Source organism: Chlorocebus sabaeus, chromosome 17, assembly GCF_047675955.1.
Source record: "Chlorocebus sabaeus isolate Y175 chromosome 17, mChlSab1.0.hap1, whole genome shotgun sequence".
NCBI lineage: Eukaryota > Metazoa > Chordata > Mammalia > Primates > Cercopithecidae > Chlorocebus > Chlorocebus sabaeus.
Window position 1 is genome coordinate 58,502,338 of NC_132920.1, and position 20,506 is coordinate 58,522,843.

At 35.9% G+C, this 20,506-nt stretch overlaps 1 protein-coding gene across 2 annotated transcripts in view; it reads right to left on the reverse strand.

The window, feature by feature from the left end:
• HMGCLL1 (3-hydroxy-3-methylglutaryl-CoA lyase like 1) overlaps positions 1 to 20,506 on the reverse strand; it is a 148,188-nt gene that overhangs the window by 103,073 nt on the left and 24,609 nt on the right. For both annotated transcript variants that reach the window (XM_008013669.3, XM_073006078.1), the window contains exons 2-3: positions 8,129 to 8,209; positions 7,796 to 7,903 (exon numbers count right to left, since the gene is read on the reverse strand). In XM_008013669.3, coding sequence (XP_008011860.3) covers positions 7,796 to 7,903; positions 8,129 to 8,209 — 189 coding nt within the window. The remainder of the gene's footprint in view (positions 1 to 7,795; positions 7,904 to 8,128; positions 8,210 to 20,506) is intronic.

Genomic DNA, 20,506 nt, shown 5'->3' on the forward strand with positions numbered 1-20,506 from the left:
GTGTCAGTACAGAGTTAAGACTTTGATGAACAGGTCTGGACATAAACACAGCTTCAGAAAGGCATGGACATAATTTCATTCTACATTAAGACAGTGATTTGTGTGGTTGTGTATGCTCACTGTTTTCAACACCTCATAACCTCATTTAGAGCAAAACAAATTAATTTTATAAAGGGAGTGGATAGGAGTGAGGTATGTATTGGTAGCCATGACAGTACTAAAATAGGTATTTTTTTTAATTTGGGAGTTTTTTGTTTAGCTATCAACTGTACTTATTTAACTATTAGTAAGAAAAACATATAATTAAGTTAATTATTAGGCCAGTTTTAAAAACATAAAAGTGGCAGATTAGAATAAGGCCTCAGTGATATTTCCCCTCCCACTTGCTCTTCCAGAATGCTGTGACCCAATATAAAGGTGAGGTCTGTCCTCTCCTTTTGAAACTCTGTAGGCTTTGTAACTACCTCAACTAATAGATTATGAAAAAGTAATGCTATAAAATTTACAAGGCTTGGTTATAAAAGCCATACCACATTTGCCTACCCCTTAAGACACTCATCTTTGGAGCTCTGAGCCATTTATGTTAGGTTAAATCTGTTATGCTGTGATAAAGTCCAAACTAGCCCCTGCAGAAGACTACAAGGAGAGGCTTTGAGAACACAGGAAGAGAGAGGTGGACGGCAAGCCTACAGCTGTCCCAGCCCCCTGCTCTTGCTGTTCCAGCTCTGAGCACTGTCTATCTCACGCAGTACCTAAGAAACCTCTAGCTAGAGATACTCAATTGAGTCATTACTGAATTCTTCATACACAAATACCATAAGCAAAACAAATGTTGTTATTGTTTTAAGCCATTAAATTTTAAGGTTATTTGGTGTGCAGGCAATCAGAAGAACCAACACAAATTTACTAGCATTCAAGGATATGTGGCAATTACACATATTTGAATATATACATTTGCACAAACACATGAAATATTTCCCACAAGCTGCATAGTCAGTGAAAACACGTTAGACTGATTGAAGCAATGTAGAGTCTATGGTTCATGCCATTTAAGTACGGGGAAAAAATGAGGTAGCAAATAGTGTATGCTTGTTTTCTATTTTCTTGAAGAGCTAACATATTTTATCTATGTGGATCTAGCTCTCAGAGCACAATTTTACCTACATGTAACCTTCAATGACCATTTGAGATCATTTACTAAAGAACTAAGTATCTTCATTCCTTCTCTGAGACCAAACATTGGACAAACAGCAATTATTTGTTATATAGGAAATTCAATGTGTTTATATAAGTTGAAAAACAAAATGAGCCTTATATATTTAGAAACAGAAAATGAACCATGACAACTCTTACAAGGGAGCAACACTAGTGTGTATACCTGCTCTATGAATTCAGGAGAAAAGACAAGAATATAAAGACTTCACCAATAAACATTTTCAGTGATTTTAATCGGTGGATTCCTAAGGATAACTGTATAATTAAATAGATCTACTTCTGTCATAAAAACATGCGGAAGACCCACAGTTGCTGAGTAGATCATCAATTAAGTGAGAGCTGGGTCATAATATGGTTTTGACCTGCATGCCAGCATCTTAGTGTGCAGGAGAAAATAGTGTTCTGTGCACAGAATTGAGTATTTTAAGTCAGGCTCATTTGGAGAGAATTTGGTTTAAGTCTCCCTCCCTCTTTCAATTTACATTCTCCTCTCCTCCACCTATCTGGGTAAAGGACTCCTATAGCACCAGCGTATAAAAATTGTGGTCCTGGTAAATTTCACCAGGAACCTCTTTGGGAAGGTGACAGAGGCCAACTCATCTGGGCAATAATGGATGAATCTTACTCTGGAAACTTCCCCAAATGTAAAGTTTTTCCGAATGAACTGTGCTTATAAGCAAGCAATTTGGGGGCTCTCTGCCTCCTTTCTTTCTCACTCTCTTTCAGCCCCTTCGTGCACCCTCACATACACCTCCTCAAAATTACCTCCTTCTTTGACTCTTCTCCACACCCACCTTCCTCAAAAAGAAAAGAGCTAGGAGGAGACATCAGGACAGGACTCGGTAGCAGAAGGTATAGCACCCTGCATCTCATCAACGTAAATCTGAATTTTAAACTTCAATCCAGTAAATGTGTCTTCAGTGCTAATAAAGAGCTACTTGTATCACACACGGAAAGGAGAGCAGGGGTAAGTTCACTCGTTCTGTCTTGCTAATATTGTGCTTAGGCCATATTTGTGAGTTTTAAAGTGACTTGAAAATAATTATTAGTCTTTTACATACATTTCCCTCCACTTTTATAAAGAAAAACTATTTTTATTCCCTGGTGTTGAGACTTGTGACCCATCTATTCCAACAGTTAAAAAATAGCTAATGAGGGAGCAAATATTTTTAAACTAAGCCTTTGCCTATGGCATACATAAATGTACAATGTTATGTATACTTGATGTATTTTTATTTTTAAATAAGTGATACTCATTTTAGTCACTTGGGAATAAAATATCTACAATCAAATGGCTAAATTGAAGATGAATGTGAAACTCTAGTTCACTTTTTTAAAAGATTACTGTATTTACAGTTTAAATAGCTTACTACTAACAGCCACATTCCGAAGTTGCAATAAACTTTATCTATTTTTATAAACATGTTTTCTTTCTGCTGCTATTGTTCATTCCATCTGAGTGAGGGGCTACCTGGACTCATTTCAAATGTTCTTATATTTCATGTCACTCTAAGGAAAGCTTTTTCCAGATAAGTTGTAAAGAACATGTATTTTTTAATGACAGGTATTTTATCATCTCTAGCCATTCAGGTTATAGGTGTGGGATCCTGTTTTATATGGCACCCTGCTACTGTGGAACTCTTATTTTAGCTGTTTGAGTTAGAAAGGCTTTGCCAAACAAAACAGTAGGAGGGAAACTGTAAAAAGGCTTTAAAATCCTAAAAAAAGAAATAAGTGATCAAGCAGCAATCTAAACATAAAGTAGAGGACTATTCCCATGACCTATGTTTGAGGAAAAAAACATAAGATGCAGAGAATTAATAGAATATCAATTTAGATCCACACACATTGTCCTTAAAAGTAGAAATTATTTCAACCAATATATATGTAAGCCGGTGTACTAAAATTATTGTCAAAAATCTCAGACGTTAAGTTAGACAAGTCTGACCTCAAAATATTTTTTCTAAAATAAGAGAGTAATATAAAATTTCAAAAGAGAAATTTTAAAATGATCTGCTCAGACAAGCTTCCTGAAATCTAAAATGAAGTTGCAAAAATAGAATATCCTCAATATTTGCCTTTGACGAACATTTAATGTGTTATATAGTAAGTGACTGATACAACTTTGGAAGATAAATTTTATCTCTGTCTTGGATTCAGGCACATTGATCTTTTACAAGTATGTGATTGATTTAAACCACTTAAAAATTGGAATGTATATAACTAGATGAATATTAACGTAGAATATATAACGTAGTCTTTAGTATTTGAAAGGCAAAATATCTTCAATTATTCAACTTGAGCTCAACTCAATATTGTAAGTATACACATACTTCAATCTTCAGAATAAACGCTAGTCATCAGAAAAGGCTTGTATGAACCCCTTGTATGAACTTGTATGAACCCCAAGAACTATCCGTCAGTTTGTCTGCTAGTCAGGCATTCCCTTAAATAACAGTAGTGAGCACTGGTCAGGAGTCAGGTGCTCTGGGCTGTGGGCACTCACACTCAGGGACCATTTACGTGCCTTAAAATCTCCAACATTCCGGTATTGCAGGCATCGCTGCTGGGATTTCCAAGGTTTAGAGAGGTTAAGTCACTTATTCAAGTTCAAGGCAGAATGTGAACAGGGACACAGTTTTAGAAGCACTTCCTGTCACCACAGCTGTACTCAAAAGCTATGTGGGGGAATTCAGTCGCTTATTCAAGAATACTTTGAGCCTAGGAAGAGTTCATTAAATTTCAGTAGGTTAAGCCCTAAATTCAACTCGCGAACAAACCTAGAATAAATCATATCATTTTATAGTTCCATCACATGTATCTACTTAATGTGAGGTCAGAAGGCATTTTCCAATTACTTCTCACAAAGGGACTGCCTTTTTTTCCCTTCTGTCCATCTTTTCTCTTAACTAGCTATGCAAGAAGTATAGCCTTCTGAAAAGGATTTCCACCTTATCCTTCTAAATTTCACTGGGTATGTCCTAAGTCAGTTTTAAAAATTCTATCATCAGTTTCCACTCTTGCATAATACTAGAATGTGGCCATGAACATTACTATAGGAAAGACTATTTTGTAGGCAGCTTTATAAAACCACTGGGGAAACAAAAAAGAATTTTGAAGAGAGCTAGCAACATTTAGTACCTGAAATATAACTTTGGTTGGTCAATACTCATCAAATAATATTAGCAAAATCTATTCTCTTTCCTAACACTAATTCTAAAGTTATACAAGCCTATTCAGTTTCTCTCCAGCAATAATCAAATATGTGAAATTAGCAAAGACTGTATTAAAGACAGAAGTAACTTTATGAAGATATAAATGTAATAAAAATGTCTAGAACTCCCTTAAAATTAATGGTGGCTAGTGAAATAATAGCTAGCATTTTACAAATTGACAATTTCAAGGAAATATATCTAGCCTAATCAAACTAGTAGTGTTTTCCTAAAAAATAATTTTATGACCTTCATTATACAGGACCAAATACACGAACAAAGTCTGAATCATTGCCCATACCAGAGAATTGAAAGTAATATGGTATTGTTCTCCCAGACTGATTGATTTATTTTTATTTTACAGTTATTTATTGAGCACTTACTTACCATGTACTAAGAAATAGATATACAGTGATAAGCAGAAGATAAAAGATACATGATCACTACTTTTATAATATTTATGGTATAGGTAGTGGCTAATCAAAACAAAATACACACACACACACACACACAGAGTAAACAGTGACAATGGGATAGAGAAAATTAGTTTCTTTTGAGGATAAATAAAAGTAACTCTCTGTGAAAGGTGACATATTGCTACTACTCTTAATCCTATTGTGGCTTCTGTTACTTCAAATGTAATACAATTAAAAAGCCTTTAATGTTTAAGCCTTTTTATCTAATTGAGTTCTAACTGCAGAGAAATGCAGAAATACAGATATACATAAGCAAGTATAGCTAAAGTGCTATATGGACAGAGGCAGGACATGTAAATAGAGGACAAGAAACAGTTTAGTTTAGCAGTAGCTTCCACAAAGTAATACAGTTAACGCTAAGAAGGAAAAAAAACGGGCCAGGAATAGACAGTCTTGAATACCCAATCAAAGTTTCCAGGCTTTGTCAATTCTAAGTTCATTAAAGAACTTAGAATGTGACTTTTTGGCCTAAAGACAGAAATGTCATTTGACCTACCAATCCCATCACTGGGTATATACCCAAAGGAATATAAATAATTCTATCATAAAGACATATGCATGTAAATGTTAATTGCAGCACTATTCACAATAGTAAAGATGTGTAATCAGCCCAAATGCCCGTAAATGAGAGACTGGATAAAGATAACATAGTACATATATACTGTGGGATACTATGCAGCCATAAAAAGAATGAGGTCATGTCCTTTGCAGGGATATGGATGAAGCTGGAGGCCGTTATCGAACATATTATCTAGCACATTAACTAACACAGGAACAGAAAACCAAATACTGCATGTTCTCACATACAAGTGGGAGCTAAATGATGAGGACACATGGACACATAGAGGGGAACAACACACACTGGAGCCTATCGAAGAATTGAAGGTGGGAGGAGGAGAGGATAAGGAAAAATAACTAAAGGATACTAGGCTTAAGACCTAAGTGATGAAATAATCTGTACAACAAAATCCCATGACAGATGTTTGTTTACCTGAGTAACAAACTTGCACTTGCAACCCAGAGTGAAAGAAAGAAAGAAAGAAGGAAGAAAAGAAAAGAAAAGAAAAGAAAAGAAAAGAAAGAAGGAGAAGGAGGAGGCGGAGGAGGAGGAAAGGAAGGAAGGAGGAAAGGAAGGGAGGGAGGAAGGAAGAAAGGAAGGAAGGAAGGAAGGAAGGAAGGAAGGAAGGAAGGAAGGAAGGAAGGAAGGAAGGAAGGAAGGAAGGAAGGAAGGAAGGGACTGTGAAAGCTGATAATTCTGGAAGATTATTTTACAAGGAAAGTATAACGAATGGAGAAACAGTGCTTATAAATACCATTTAAGCGACTACTGCAATGATTATTTAATGAGGGTCTGGATCACTAACATATCAATGGGACTGAAAAGAAGACACAAGTATAAGCCATATTGAAGAAGAAGACATTTCATACATCAGTAACTGTTATGGACTGAATGTTTGCACCTCCTCAAAATTCATATGTTGAAATCCTAACCTGTAACGTGATGGTATTAAAAGGAAGGGTCTTTGGGAGATAACTAGGTGATGGGAGTGGAGTCCTCATGAATGGCATTAGTAACATGATAAGGAGAGGCATGGGTGTGCTCCCTGTCTCTGCTCTCCACCATATGAAGATAGAATGAGAAGGTGGCCATCTGCAAATAAGGAAGTAGGTGTTCACCAGACACCTGATCTGCCAGCACCTAAAGGTCGGACTTCCCAGCCTCCATAACTGTGAGAAATAATTCTCCTGCTGTTTAAGTCACACAGTCTATGCTATTCTGTTACAGTATCCCTAACTGAATAGGACAGTAACCGGATACAAAGTCAGCTCTTAAAATCCAGGATTTTAAAGGAAAGAGTTGCACTCCTGGCATAAAGCAGGATGGACAACAAATTTGATTTTAACCCAATGAGACTGAGGTGGAGATGGTACATACACCTGAAGCTTATCAGGGAAGGCAGGACTAGAAATGTAAATCTGTCATCTTCCTAGAAGTGACTGTTGGTGTTGGAAAGAGAGCCAAAGAAAAGAAGATAGGCAGAGAAAAGCGCTGAAAACAGAATCTTAGGGGAACCTTCAACTAAGAGGTCATGAAAGATGACAGAGATGACAGAGAAAGAGCAATTGGGGAAATAACTGATTCATTAGAATAGAGAATAATGGAAACCAAGGAAATGATATCAGGAGTAGTCAGTGAAACCAAGTGCGGTGGAGAAATTAAGGGATCCAAGGACCGAGAACAGACACTGGAATAGGAAGAGAGAGTGTTTTACTGGTGCTGATTTTCAAAGATCAGAGTCAAGTCTCAGAAGTGATGACTGCTACCACATGCCTGAAAACCCTAGAGAAAGCTCTCTCATCTTGTCATCTTTCAAGGCAAAATTCCAGATGACTTTCTGCTTTATCTTCAATGATGTATTTGACGATGTATCCCTCTAGCAAATACAAGTGTCAAAAAAAAGCAAAGTAAAAGGAGTACGTGTCTCCATTTCTCACTCTCTAATATGGGATTCTAGAAGGAAGCTATCAGGCTACTTATCATCATGTGCCTCTAACAGACAAAATGACTAATGCATTTGGAGATGTTCAGATTATTTAGAAAGTCAGCCATAAAATGATAATGAGAGGGCAGACCCCCTAAAATGCTATTTAACAGCCTTGTCCCCTGTTCATTATATTGAACCATACTCACACAGGCTTAGTATAAAGTTCTAAGTAACTTTTAGGACTTCATCAAAGGGTTTTTATTTATTCATAAAACAGTCCACAGGCTAATATTTTGTAAGAATATGAAAAATTAGTAATGATATCAAGTTAATATCACAATATTTACCAAATAATTTTTGGTGAGGTTGAATCAGGATCTAATTAAGAAATTGTGGGTTTACATACCTGTGGTACCCATCTGGAAGACACAAAGCTAGTCACTTCTATTACAGACAAGCCAGTTTGGGAAAGTCGATTGATAAATTCAATTTTTATATCTGTAGGAACTATAACCTATGAAAACAAAAAATATTTTATAAGTAAACTATATATGGTCTACCAAAGCACAAATAGAAAATTACTTCCTAAGTCAAAGTGAGTATTATTTGTAATTTATACATTCAAGTAGCAATTGAGAAAAGATATATAATCGTGTAACATATGAAATCCACGTATATCTTTATAATCTTAAATCTATTAATATTTAGACAGCATTTGAAGTAAATGATGTAAAACTACCTTTTCATTCTGCAATCCATCCCTAGGCCCAACTTCTACTATTTTAACAAACTCAGGGAGTCCAGATAACTGGGATGTTTCCTGAAATGCAAAACATAAGAACAAGAAAACATAACTTTTAGATTGCTACACTTGCTTATTTGAAAAGTTAAACACCAGCACTTTGTTATACTCTTACCCTAGAGAATTAAAATAGTGAAAAATCAATCAAATGATATGAAATGCACTATTTATATTACTGGCAACATGAAGTATTTTTTCCTTATAACCAAATGATATTTAGTCTAGTTATGATTAAAATTCAAAAGATAAATTTATAAAATATAATTGAAGATTAATTGATTTACTCAGGACCTAAAGAGCAAATCTGTTGGGTGAGTCTGTGTATGACGATAAACTAACTACTGTTAGAGTTCATTTACCATTCCTTCTGAAACTATTCCAATCAATAGAAAAAGAGGGAATCCTCCCTAACTCATTTTATGAGGCCAACATCATCCTGATACCAAAGCCTGGCAGAGACACAACAAAAAAAGAGAATTTTAGACCAATATCCCTGATGAACATCGATGCAAAAATCCTCAATAAAATACTGGCAAACCGGATTCAGCAACACATCAAAAAGCTTATCCACCATGATCAAGTGGGCTTCATCCCTGGGATGCAAGGCTGGTTCAACATTCGCAAATCAATAAACATAATCCAGCATATAAACAGAACCAAAGACAAGAACCACATCATTATCTCAATAGATGCAGAAAAGGCTTTTGACAAAATTCAACAGCCCTTCATGCTAAAAACGCTCAATAAATTCGGTATTGATGGAACGTACCTCAAAATAATAAGAGCTATTTATGACAAACCCACAGCCAATATCATACTGAATGGGCAAAAACTGGAAAAATTCCCTTTGAAAACTGGCACAAGACAGGGATGCCCTCTCTCACCACTCCTATTCAACATAGTGTTGGAAGTTCTGGCTAGGACAGTCAGGCAAGAGAAAGAAATCAAGGGTATTCAGTTAGGAAAAGAAGAAGTCAAATTGTCCCTGTTTGCAGATGACATGATTGTAGATTTAGAAAACCCCATTGTCTCAGCCCAAAATCTCCTTAAGCTGATAAGCAACTTCAGCAAAGTCTCAGGATACAAAATTAATGTGCAAAAATCACAAGCATTCTTATACACCAGTAACAGACAAACAGAGAGCCAAATCAGGAATGAACTTCCATTCACAATTGCTTCAAAGAGAATAAAATACCTAGGAATCCAACTTACAAGGGATGTAAAGGACCTCTTCAAGGAGAACTACAAACCACTGCTCAGTGAAATAAAAGAGGACACAAACAAATGGAAGAACATACCATGCTCATGGATAGGAAGAATCAATATCGTGAAAATGGCCATACTGCCCAAGGTTATTTATAGATTCAATGCCATCCCCATCAAGCTACCAATGAGTTTCTTCACAGAATTGGAAAAAACTGCTTTAAAGTTCATATGGAACCAAAAAAGAGCCCACATCTCCAAGACAATCCTAAGTCAAAAGAACAAAGCCAGAGGCATCATGCTACCTGACTTCAAACTATACTACAAGGCTACAGTAACCAAAACAGCATGGTACTGGTACCAAAACAGAGATATAGACCAATGGAACAGAACAGAGTCCTCAGAAATAATACCACACATCTACAGCCATCTGATCTTTGACAAACCTGAGAGAAACAAGAAATGGGGAAAGGATTCCCTATTTAATAAATGGTGCTGGGAAAATTGGCTAGCCATAAGTAGAAAGCTGAAACTGGATCCTTTCCTTACTCCTTATACGAAAATTAATTCAAGATGGATTAGAGACTTAAATGTTAGACCTAATACCATAAAAATCCTAGAGGAAAACCTAGGTAGTACCATTCAGGACATAGGCATGGGCAAAGACTTCATGTCTAAAACACCAAAAGCAACAGCAGCAAAAGCCAAAATTGACAAATGGGATCTCATTAAACTAAAGAGCTTCTGCACAGCAAAAGAAACTACCATCAGAGTGAACAGGCAACCTACAGAATGGGAGAAAATTTTTGCAATATACTCATCTGACAAAGGGCTAATATCCAGAACCTACAAAGAACTCTAGCAAATTTACAAGAAAAAAACAAACAACCCCATCCAAAAGTGGGCAAAGGATATGAACAGACATTTCTCAAAAGAAGACATTCATACAGCCAACAGACACATGAAAAAATGCTCATCATCACTGGCCATCAGAGAAATGCAAATCAAAACCACAATGAGATACCATCTCACACCAGTTAGAATGGCGATCATTAAAAAGTCAGGAAACAACAGGTGCTGGAGAGGATGTGGAGAAATAGGAACACTTTTACACTGTTGGTGGGATTGTAAACTAGTTCAACCATTATGGAAAACAGTATGGCGATTCCTCAAGGATCTAGAACTAGATGTACCATATGACCCAGCCATCCCATTACTGGGTATATACCCAAAGGATTATAAATTATGCTGCTATAAAGACACATGCACACGTATGTTTATTGCGGCACTATTCACAATAGCAAAGACTTGGAATCAACCCAAATGTCCATCAGTGACAGATTGGATTAAGAAAATGTGGCACATATACACCATGGAATACTATGCAGCCATAAAAAAGGATGAGTTTGTGTCCTTTGTAGGGACATGGATGCAGCTGGAAACCATCATTCTTAGCAAACTATCACAAGAACAGAAAACCAAACACCGCATGTTCTCACTCATAGGTGGGAACTGAACAATGAGATCACTTGGACTCGGGAAGGGGAACATCACACACCGGGGCCTATCATGGGGAGGGGGGAGGGGGGAGGGGTTGCATTGGGAGTTATACCTGATGTAAATGACGAGTTGATGGGTGCAGCACACCAACATGGCACAAGTATACATATGTAACAAACCTGCACGTTATGCACATGTACCCTACAACTTAAAGTATAATAATAATAAATAAATTTAAAAAAAAAAACTACATCTTGGCCAGGCACGGTGTCTCACGCCTGTAATCCCAGCACATTGGGAGACTGAGGTGGGCAGATCATGAGGTCAGGAGTTTGAGACCAGCCTGGCCAACATAGTGTAACCCTGTCTCTACTAAAAATACAATAAATTAACTGGGCAAGGTGGCAGGCACCTATAATCCCAGCTATTTGGGAGACTGAGGCAGAAGAGTCACTTGAACCCAGGAGGCAGAGGTTGCAGTGAACTGAGGTTGCGCCATTGCACTCCAGCCCAGGCAACAGTGCGAAACTCCATCTCAAAAAAAAAAAAAAAAAAAAAAAAAATATATATATACACACACACACACACACACACACACACAGAAAGATAGATAGATTTAGATAGATAGATAGATAGATAGATGGATAGATAGATAGATAGATAGATAGATATTTACATCTTAATTTCTCTTAATTACATCTTAAGCTGGGCGCAGTGGCTCACGACTGTAATCCCAGCATTTTGGAAGGCCAAGGGATATGGATTGCTTGAGCCCAGGAGTTTGAGACCAGCCTGCGCAATATAGTGAAATCTCATCTCTCTTTAAAAAAAAAAAAAAAAAAAAAAAAATTAGCCAGGCATGGTGGTGGTGCATCCTGTAGTCCCAGCTACTCTACTTGAGAGTCTGAGGTGGGAAGATTGCTTGAGTCCAGGAGATCAAGGCTGTAGTGAGCAGTGATTGTGCCACTGCATTCCAGCCTGGGTGACACAATAAGACCCTGTCTAAATAAATAAATAAATAAATAAATAAATAAATAAATAAATACCTCTTTAAGTTAAAAGGCTACTTCTACTTCCATGAAGAGGTATACAGGATGCCACCCTCTATACTTTGAACTTGAACATGAATTTGATTTTGGGAATTGGGCCCAGAAAACTGAGGCTAGAAAAGACAATGTGCTGCTTACTTTTTCTCTAGGTCACACAGCACAGTTACCACCTAAGTGTTGCTCCCTGAAAGACAGACCCACCCCTAGTGGAACCTATACCACAATAACCCGCTGGGAGCAGCCTAGCTCCAGCCAAATGTAGCAACCCCTTGTTCTACCTTTTGCTAAAATCTGAGATGGTAAATGGTCTGGTTTCTGAAACCTCTGCCCCTACACTAGGTACTATGGATCTAGTTTAGAAGATATATTTGCCTTCTAAATATGCCCATTTAGAAGGCTGTTATTTAAAACAGGGGGAAAATGAAAGAGCCTTTGAAATTGTATATTGCAGTTAAAGTCAGAAGCATACTCCATCTTTTCAGACTGTACCAACATAATCTCTTGGTACCTCTGAGCCAAGTTAAGTTTGGGTAACCCATCATCAAGTTCTTTAAGTGGATAGTTGACAGAATCAGCCCAGAACCACAGAACCTGTACTTCAGAGGTTTTTGTTTGCTTGTTTTTGTCTTTTATCAGGAATGATGAATCCAAGCCAACCAGTTTATATTGTCACACTCTGTCCTTGTAAAAATTACAGCATATATGGGTAAGGTGGCTGTTTTGAATGCAGAACCAAATTCAAGTCTGTGGAACAAAAAATATTAAAAGGCCATTTTTAGGGCCCAGAGCTGTTACAGGTTTTATCAGCATTCTGAGCTCTCAGCAAGAGAATCTAAATGGTCCCCATTACAATGTTTACAGACCACTCTCCACAATTTCCATGAAATTAGTCAATTCAATAAGCAAAAAAAAGCAACCTAGAAGAAACAGAATTTTCTTTTCTGCATTTTCTGTGCAGGTTGTGATGCATGAAGTTAACTTGAGAGAGCGGAGGGATGAGAGGAAGGCCTGGGGCTCCTCAGCTTTAGACTCCATTTGGATGACAAAATGAAATCATGCCTAATTTACAAAGTGTCTATAATTTCAACTGAACAATAAATAAAAGGTATGACATAGGAAAGTGAATAAGAAAAGCTCACTCCTCTTTCTTCTTATTTCTAGTCTTCAGTTGGCAGGAATGAAACAAAAACAAAACTAGGCAATCTTAAGCCGTATGGTCTTATTAGCACTGATTGTTTCTTGAAACTGCATTTCAACAACAGTTAGCTTGGCACACACACAGAAGAAGAGTTCTCTTTTCCTCAATGACAACATTTGCCAAAAAAAGAGAAAAAAAAGGTACAAAATGTTTTTTAAGGTACTAACCATATGCCTCCTAAATACAATTGAAGAACTGAAGACCTTTCTTTGCATCAATGTGTGTAGCTGGCATTATTAACAAGTAATCTGAATAAATTAAATTACAGAACATTAACAATTATGGCCACTTCAACCAAAGCAGAATATGTGTTCACTTGATATTGTTTTTGAATCTAATGTTACTATTTAATCTTTCGAGACTATCTGAATTAAGCCAGTGACAGAGTGACAGAAGAAATCATCCAATGTGATCAATAAGTAATTATTGAGCACAGTCCATATGTCATGCATTGGGCTGGGGCTGGGGTATGCCAAAGTAGAACCAGTAATAAACAGTCCAATTATATATAAGAAGAAGGTAAGGAACAGCATGTAGTGGGGAATATCTGGGGAAAGGTATGTTCTGGTGGGGAGATAATTAGCTTATTTTTGAATTATTGAATTCTACATGCTTGTATAATATTTAGTTGGATTTGCCTACTAGGCATTGTTTGTGCATATCTAAGCTCATTAGAAAAAAAAAGTCAATACAGAGATAGTAATGCTTAGGAAGAGACTAAAGATCACTAAGAGAGGGCTCTCAAATCACACATAGTCAACACGTATGAAAGACAACCCATTTAAAAACGAGAAACTAGAGGAGGACCAGGTAACACCAGCACATGCAGTGGGTCACACTGCAGGAGCTGCACTTGGGGAACCTCAGAATTTCATAATGGGCTGTAGGCATACATGCCCTTTACCTTAGAGGGAGATACTATTTCTCTTTCTATGGCTGTTTGCTAGACAAACATATTCTCAAAGAAAGGCAATCAGTGCCTTGCTAATAAAACATGCAGATATGCCAGGGTTCCATAAAAATTGTTTCTCAATACTATTATTACCTCCATTAATACCCAATTATTTTCTTCAACAAAATTCTTATTGATTATCTGAGATTCAATTTGTCATCTACTCAAGAGACTTCTGGCTTCCCCAGATGGAATTAAGTTATTTTATTTCTATATTTTCATAACATTTTGTAGAAGGCTATTTTAAAGCATATTTATGAGTACTTCTTTGCTTGCCTGTTTCTCCTTTTTTAAAACCCTCAGAGTTATCAAAATGGATACATAATAGGCACTTGGTTTATGTTTATTAAATGAATGACTAAATGAATGAACTCACACCTAAAATTTAGACAAGTAAAATTGACCTTTCTTTTAGCTAACACATGCTAAGTAACATTATTATAGTTATTGGGTATAGGAGGTGAATCATTCAACAAAAACTCCTGCCCATGACTAGCTTACAGTTTAGTGCTATAGAGATCTGGAAGCAACAGTGAGGCAGGGATGGGAAGGGACACTTTTCTTACACACTGAATATATGAAAATTAACCAATCATTTGTAACTTACAAGGAATTGTGTTGTGTTTTAATGTAGTCTGGAGAAGTTAGAAACGTACTCCTTAAACAGGCCAATAGTCTAAAATTTATTTTTATAGCATTTAACGTCCTACGTTACAGAGCTCAGTGTATCCTGTTTAATGTGCAGTATAGTATATGATACTAGCGAAAAAACAAAAGATGTTTTATCCAGAGTGAATGTTTCAAAAGGCTATGTTTTGTGGCTGAGTGTATGCCCACGTTTGGCATCAGATTTCTAATGGTTCACTTTCATGGAGTAACAACAAAAGAAACACTATCTTGAATTTATGTTACTTTACTTTTCCAAAGAACTTTTCTATCAATGTTTCATCTGTGAAGCAACTCTGTGAGGTAGGCAGACCTGAAAGAGAGATTAAATGACTTCCTAAGTTTACTCAGCTAAGCTCCCTGGCTCTTATTCTAGTTTTCTTTAGGTTAAGATTAAATACTTCACCAACTATTGAGTTATGGTTGAAGAAAATAATAATGAATCATTCTTTTATACAGAACGTAAGTAATGTGCTTCACTCATATTTTTCAATCCTGCATAAAATTAAATGGAAGGCATATTTTGATGGAGATTTCTCTGAAATCTTTAGAGTGTGTGTGGGTGTATGACAGTGTGTGTAGGCTTGTGTGTATAACATACACATTTCTCAGCAGTAATAATGGATGACTTCTATATATACAATCAACCCTTCTAATGGTGATAGATATGATTGCTTATTAGTCACCCTGCAAGGACTGCTTTTTTCCCCTAGGAAAATAACATCATCTATAGTAGAAATTTCTGGACAGATTTGCTTATGTTTCATGCACTTCATTTCTTGAGGAGTATTATTTTGTGTAAAGAAGGTCTTTATGAATATTGAAATACTCTGTTTCATAGCCAGTATTCCCAAGAACTGCTATGATGTTCCAATCAAATGTCCCCATTACACAGATAAGAGGGCTGAATCTGGAAATTGTGTGACTTTCTTTCAAAATTAAATTAGGCTTTCTAAGGGGGCATTAGAGATCAGCTTTTCCAAGAGAATCTATTTTTGTTGTCTGATTTGAAATATGCACATGGTGCATTTTGTGGTAATGTGAAACTCTCCACATTCTGCTATTTGTTGCTTCTTAGATATTAATTTCTGTTTTAATCAAATATAATGAGACACACAAACTATTATCAGTTATATAGCAGATATCCATAGAAACCTGGGTCCTCTAGAGCAATCAAAAGACATTTCTCTTCCTGGGTATCTCTCTAGAATGGAAGGCTGACTCAACAAAGCTGACAGTGAAACCGTTCTTTCAGAATACCTATTTGCCATTGTTGATTCACAGGCAATTTTGGCAGTTTACTAAGAATTTATTTGTAACTTATGAAAATAAGTTTGTAATGTACTATTACGTCATCTAAGACTCAATCAACAACATGTCTTAATTTACTAAATCAAAAAGTAAAGGAAGGTATCTGATTACTGTTTAGCAGTTTTTGGACAGCCAGAAGAGAAGTGGAGAGTTGTGCTGTACTTTGTTTTCAACAGCCTTCAGTAAAGAGCTTTAGAAGAGATGAAAAACAAGCTCTAAAAATGACAAAACCCTCTCTGTATATGTATACTAATATTAACTCTTGGAACTCAATGGAAAATCAGTGCAGAGTATCAGTGTAGACATACAGCATAACTAAATACAAATTTCTTCTGGAAATATATACATTTCATGAACACCTGAATCAATCAAGAGTAGTTACAAAAAAGCAAAAGAAAATTATACAAGGGGCATTTGCCACATATGACAGATTGAAATGTAGTAGAAAGATGGACAAGATAAGATTATCTAAAATTGTTTATTCAAATTTTTAAAATGAGGTTTTTAGCATATTTACCATATCTGTTCACTTACTAGTTAAATAAATTCCATTTTTTTAAAAGTAGCTTGAGCAATAAATGCATGCAGGTGTTTAATATTCATCAATTATTGTTTTAATATAAAACAACTATATTATTAATACAACAAACTACGAAAGATGAAAATAGAAAATTTAAGTAGATTAAAATAGATAATATTAAGTAGATTAGAGAATATTAAGTAATAGAGAAAATGGAGAATATTAAGTTTATAAAACATGGATAGTAATAAAATAATAGAAAAAACAAAAATGAGACAAAGTACACATAAAAAGAAAAAATCAAAGAAATCAAGAATAGGAATTTTAATGCAGAAATTTAATAAAGCATTAAAATAATTCAAAACAGAAAAACTTCTATGAATTGACAGAGCATGAGATGCTGTAAACATAATAATGCTTCTTTAAGTGGTGGCTGTTATTTACATTATTTAGTTTTAATAAACAAAATTATTATTGTATTCATGGCAGCTTAACATTGAAATAAAATAAACTGAAAAATAGCCAACATGACCTATAGGTGTTTCATTACAATTACAATCATTATTGCTACATTGAAGGTTTAGATAGTAATAAACGTGTTACTTTGAAAATCAAAAGGAAATGTTTGACTTCAAATATTTTATATAGAAAATTGGGAGTTATACCTGATGTAAATGACGAGTTAATGGGTGCAGCACACCAACATGGCACAAGTATACATATGTAACAAACCTGCACGTTGTGCACATGTACCCTACAACTTAAAGTATAATAATAATAAATAAATTTAAAAAAATATATAGAAAATTTCCTCTCCTTAGTGTCTTCACCAACAAAATTTGTTTGATCTCACACTCTCCCATTTTGCAGTCAGTCCCAACATTTATTTTGAAAACTACTAAAATTGTTTTTGCCTTTCGCAAATACAGGTATGTGTGTGTGTCTGTCTGTCTGTCTGTGTGTATTTGGTAAAGCTTAATTTTTCTGGGCTAAAATTGTGGTATGCCAAGTTTCCTCATGGTAATATTTTCTGCGATGATACATTTCTGAAAATAGTGGTTTATAATAGAACAAAAAAACTATTCATATTAAGCCGGTTATACCAGCAGCATGTCCTGATAGTCACAAAGTTGAAGGAAACTATTAAAATGCATAAATTGTCAGAGTTTTCAAGTTCAAACTCCTAAGATGGCATAGCAGTGTTAGCTGAGGACACTTGGTTTAATATTTGGCTATGAAGACATAATTCATCATTCTAAATAGTTATTTAAATTAGGGCTGTTATTATTTACAAAACGCAATTAAATTTCTTTACATAATTTTTTGTTATGCCATGTTGGTTATATAATAATGTCAAGTTGGGAAATCACATCACTGACGTGTTATAAGTTTTTGACTTTATAATGCACTCTATTAAGCACAGTAAGACTACGCAGTCATCCACACAGTCATCAACCCAAATCCATTCAAACTTCAAATAAAATTTGTCAGATATTAATGAAGCTTTCATCAAAATACAGCTTTATGTAATGTTTCTTTTCTGATTGGCAAAAATAAAAATGAGCATTTTCATGATTACAGACACACAACAAAAATTCTCAGAAACCAACAATCTTTAGTCCCTTATACTTCTTGATATGTAAACAGTGTTTTATATTTGTTGGAGCTGAATTATTGAGTGATAAAGGTGGCAGAAGGGGTTGAGAGAAATGTTACCATATCCTAGTGAAGTGAGGTGAAATCTATACCTTTGGACATTTTTATTTATATGATTAATAGACTATAGTGGATGTTGTGACATGCTGCTCAGGTATGCCTAGGACAGAGGAATTCTCAGAAACTAAAGTTTTGGCAGCTGATGGCATTTCACTGAGCCCCTTTTCTGTAACTGCCCTCAGCTACGGTGCCACTTTATTCAAGGTCATGCGCCCATCCTAACTGGAAGGGCCATACCAGCTCCTGGGATCCCTGTGTGACTGACTGAAGCCTCTGTTGTGACTACATCATAGTTCAACTTCTTCTTCCACCTAGTTTTATATCCTTTACTTCCCCACAGTTATTGAATCCAAAGGCAATAACATTCTGCAAACAAATCCTTGTCCAGGAGACTGTTCCCAGGGAACCAGACCTAAGAAAATAAGTGCCAGGAGTGAGCTGAGGAAGTGGTCTCTAAAATGGGATTTGGGAGCTACATCAGTTGCTGGTTAATTTTCAGTTAGTTCATATTCTTCGAAGTAGGTGGGATATTGCTACTCCCTGGTAACCAGCAGCAGTCTAATTGTTAAAATATTCGCTAGTTCTCATTCAGGACAATTTTGCACCCCAAGGGACATCTGGCAATGTCCGGAGAAATTTTTGGTTGTCAAAATTGCTGGGCACTGCTGGCATCTAGTAGGGTAAAAATCTTACAATGCACAAGACAGGACTCCACAACAAAGAAGACATCCAAAATCCATAGTGTTAAGGTTAAGCCATCCTGACCTATACAATACAAATTAATGAAGGATATAGTTCATCAATTAGTTTTGGTTAGCTGCTTCAATGTAAAATCAGGATCCCTTGCCTAGTCTATATATCTTAGCCAATTTTCAGATTAAAAAAAAACACAACTGACTGAAGAAGCAGCCAGATGTTTATGATGAGGACCTTGTAATACTAAGAGAACTATATAAAGTAATTCATATAATCTTTCCCCAAAGAGATCTATAGCCATTCATTTGAGTAAATTTACACTGGGTAAAGAAGAATACCAAAAATTTCAGATTCTTGGATACAAGTTTCAATTTGACAATGATACTTGGAGACCCAAAGTATCATTATATCCCCCTTGTTAAAATGAGAAATACAAGGGCCACATAGTAAGTGGTGTCCTGGGTCCTTATTCCCTGTGGTTATTTCTCAGTCCCTGAGTATATAATTGGAAATAACATATTTAGTATTAGGAACAGCCCTTACCGCTTATTGGTTCCTTGACTTGTAATGTAAGAGCTACTGTAACAAAGAAGGGCAAGTAGAAGCTTCTGAAATCTCTCCCTCCTCTCCTTCAGATGAAATAGTAAAAAAAGAAAAAGAAGAGGAAGGGGAAGTAGGGAGAGGAAAGAAGAAAGCATATTAGGAGAAACAGCAGAGATTATTACCATCCTCAAGTATCCTAAGAAAGTAAAAGATATAGGGGTGATGACCTCATCATAAACTCCCTCTAATCACCAGTACAGCCTCTACCCAAACCAGAAAGATGTTATGATTTTGGAGGATGACACTAAGCTACCATAAAGTAAACCCCAATTATAGCTTCTGTGACAGTTGCAGTATTTTTGCAAAAGTAAATTAACACTGCCTTATTTAAATTATATGCAGCCTCCAATGGATGAATGCTTTCTTTTCTATACCTGAAAGAAAAAACAGCATTAAAATTCCAATTTGCTTGGGATAGAAAACAATGGATTTTATAGAATTCTCTCATTGCTATATTCACTCACCTATTGTCTGTCATATTTCAAGGGGACCTGAAATAGCTGGACATTCTGCAGAACATCACATTGATCCACTGTATCAAGACAAGTTAATCAAAGTTCTAACTATATGAAAGGAAACTCAATTAAAATGAATTGATAAATCATAAAAGTAATTTAAGGGGCCTTTTTAAAAATGCAGGGATCCAAACACACACACACACACACACACACACACACACACACACACACACACACACAAAAGAAAAATGATTGCTGAATACTCATTACAGAATCTAAAGTGTCAAATAGACAAACCTATAGTGATCTATCTCCATAGGGCATATACATGTAGTGTAGAGATTTAAAATCCTAAACATGAATGCTACCAGTCCTCCATTTCAGACTCAGGGCAGACAAGAGTAATTCAATATGGCAGTTTTTCACAATGAGTACAGCTGCAT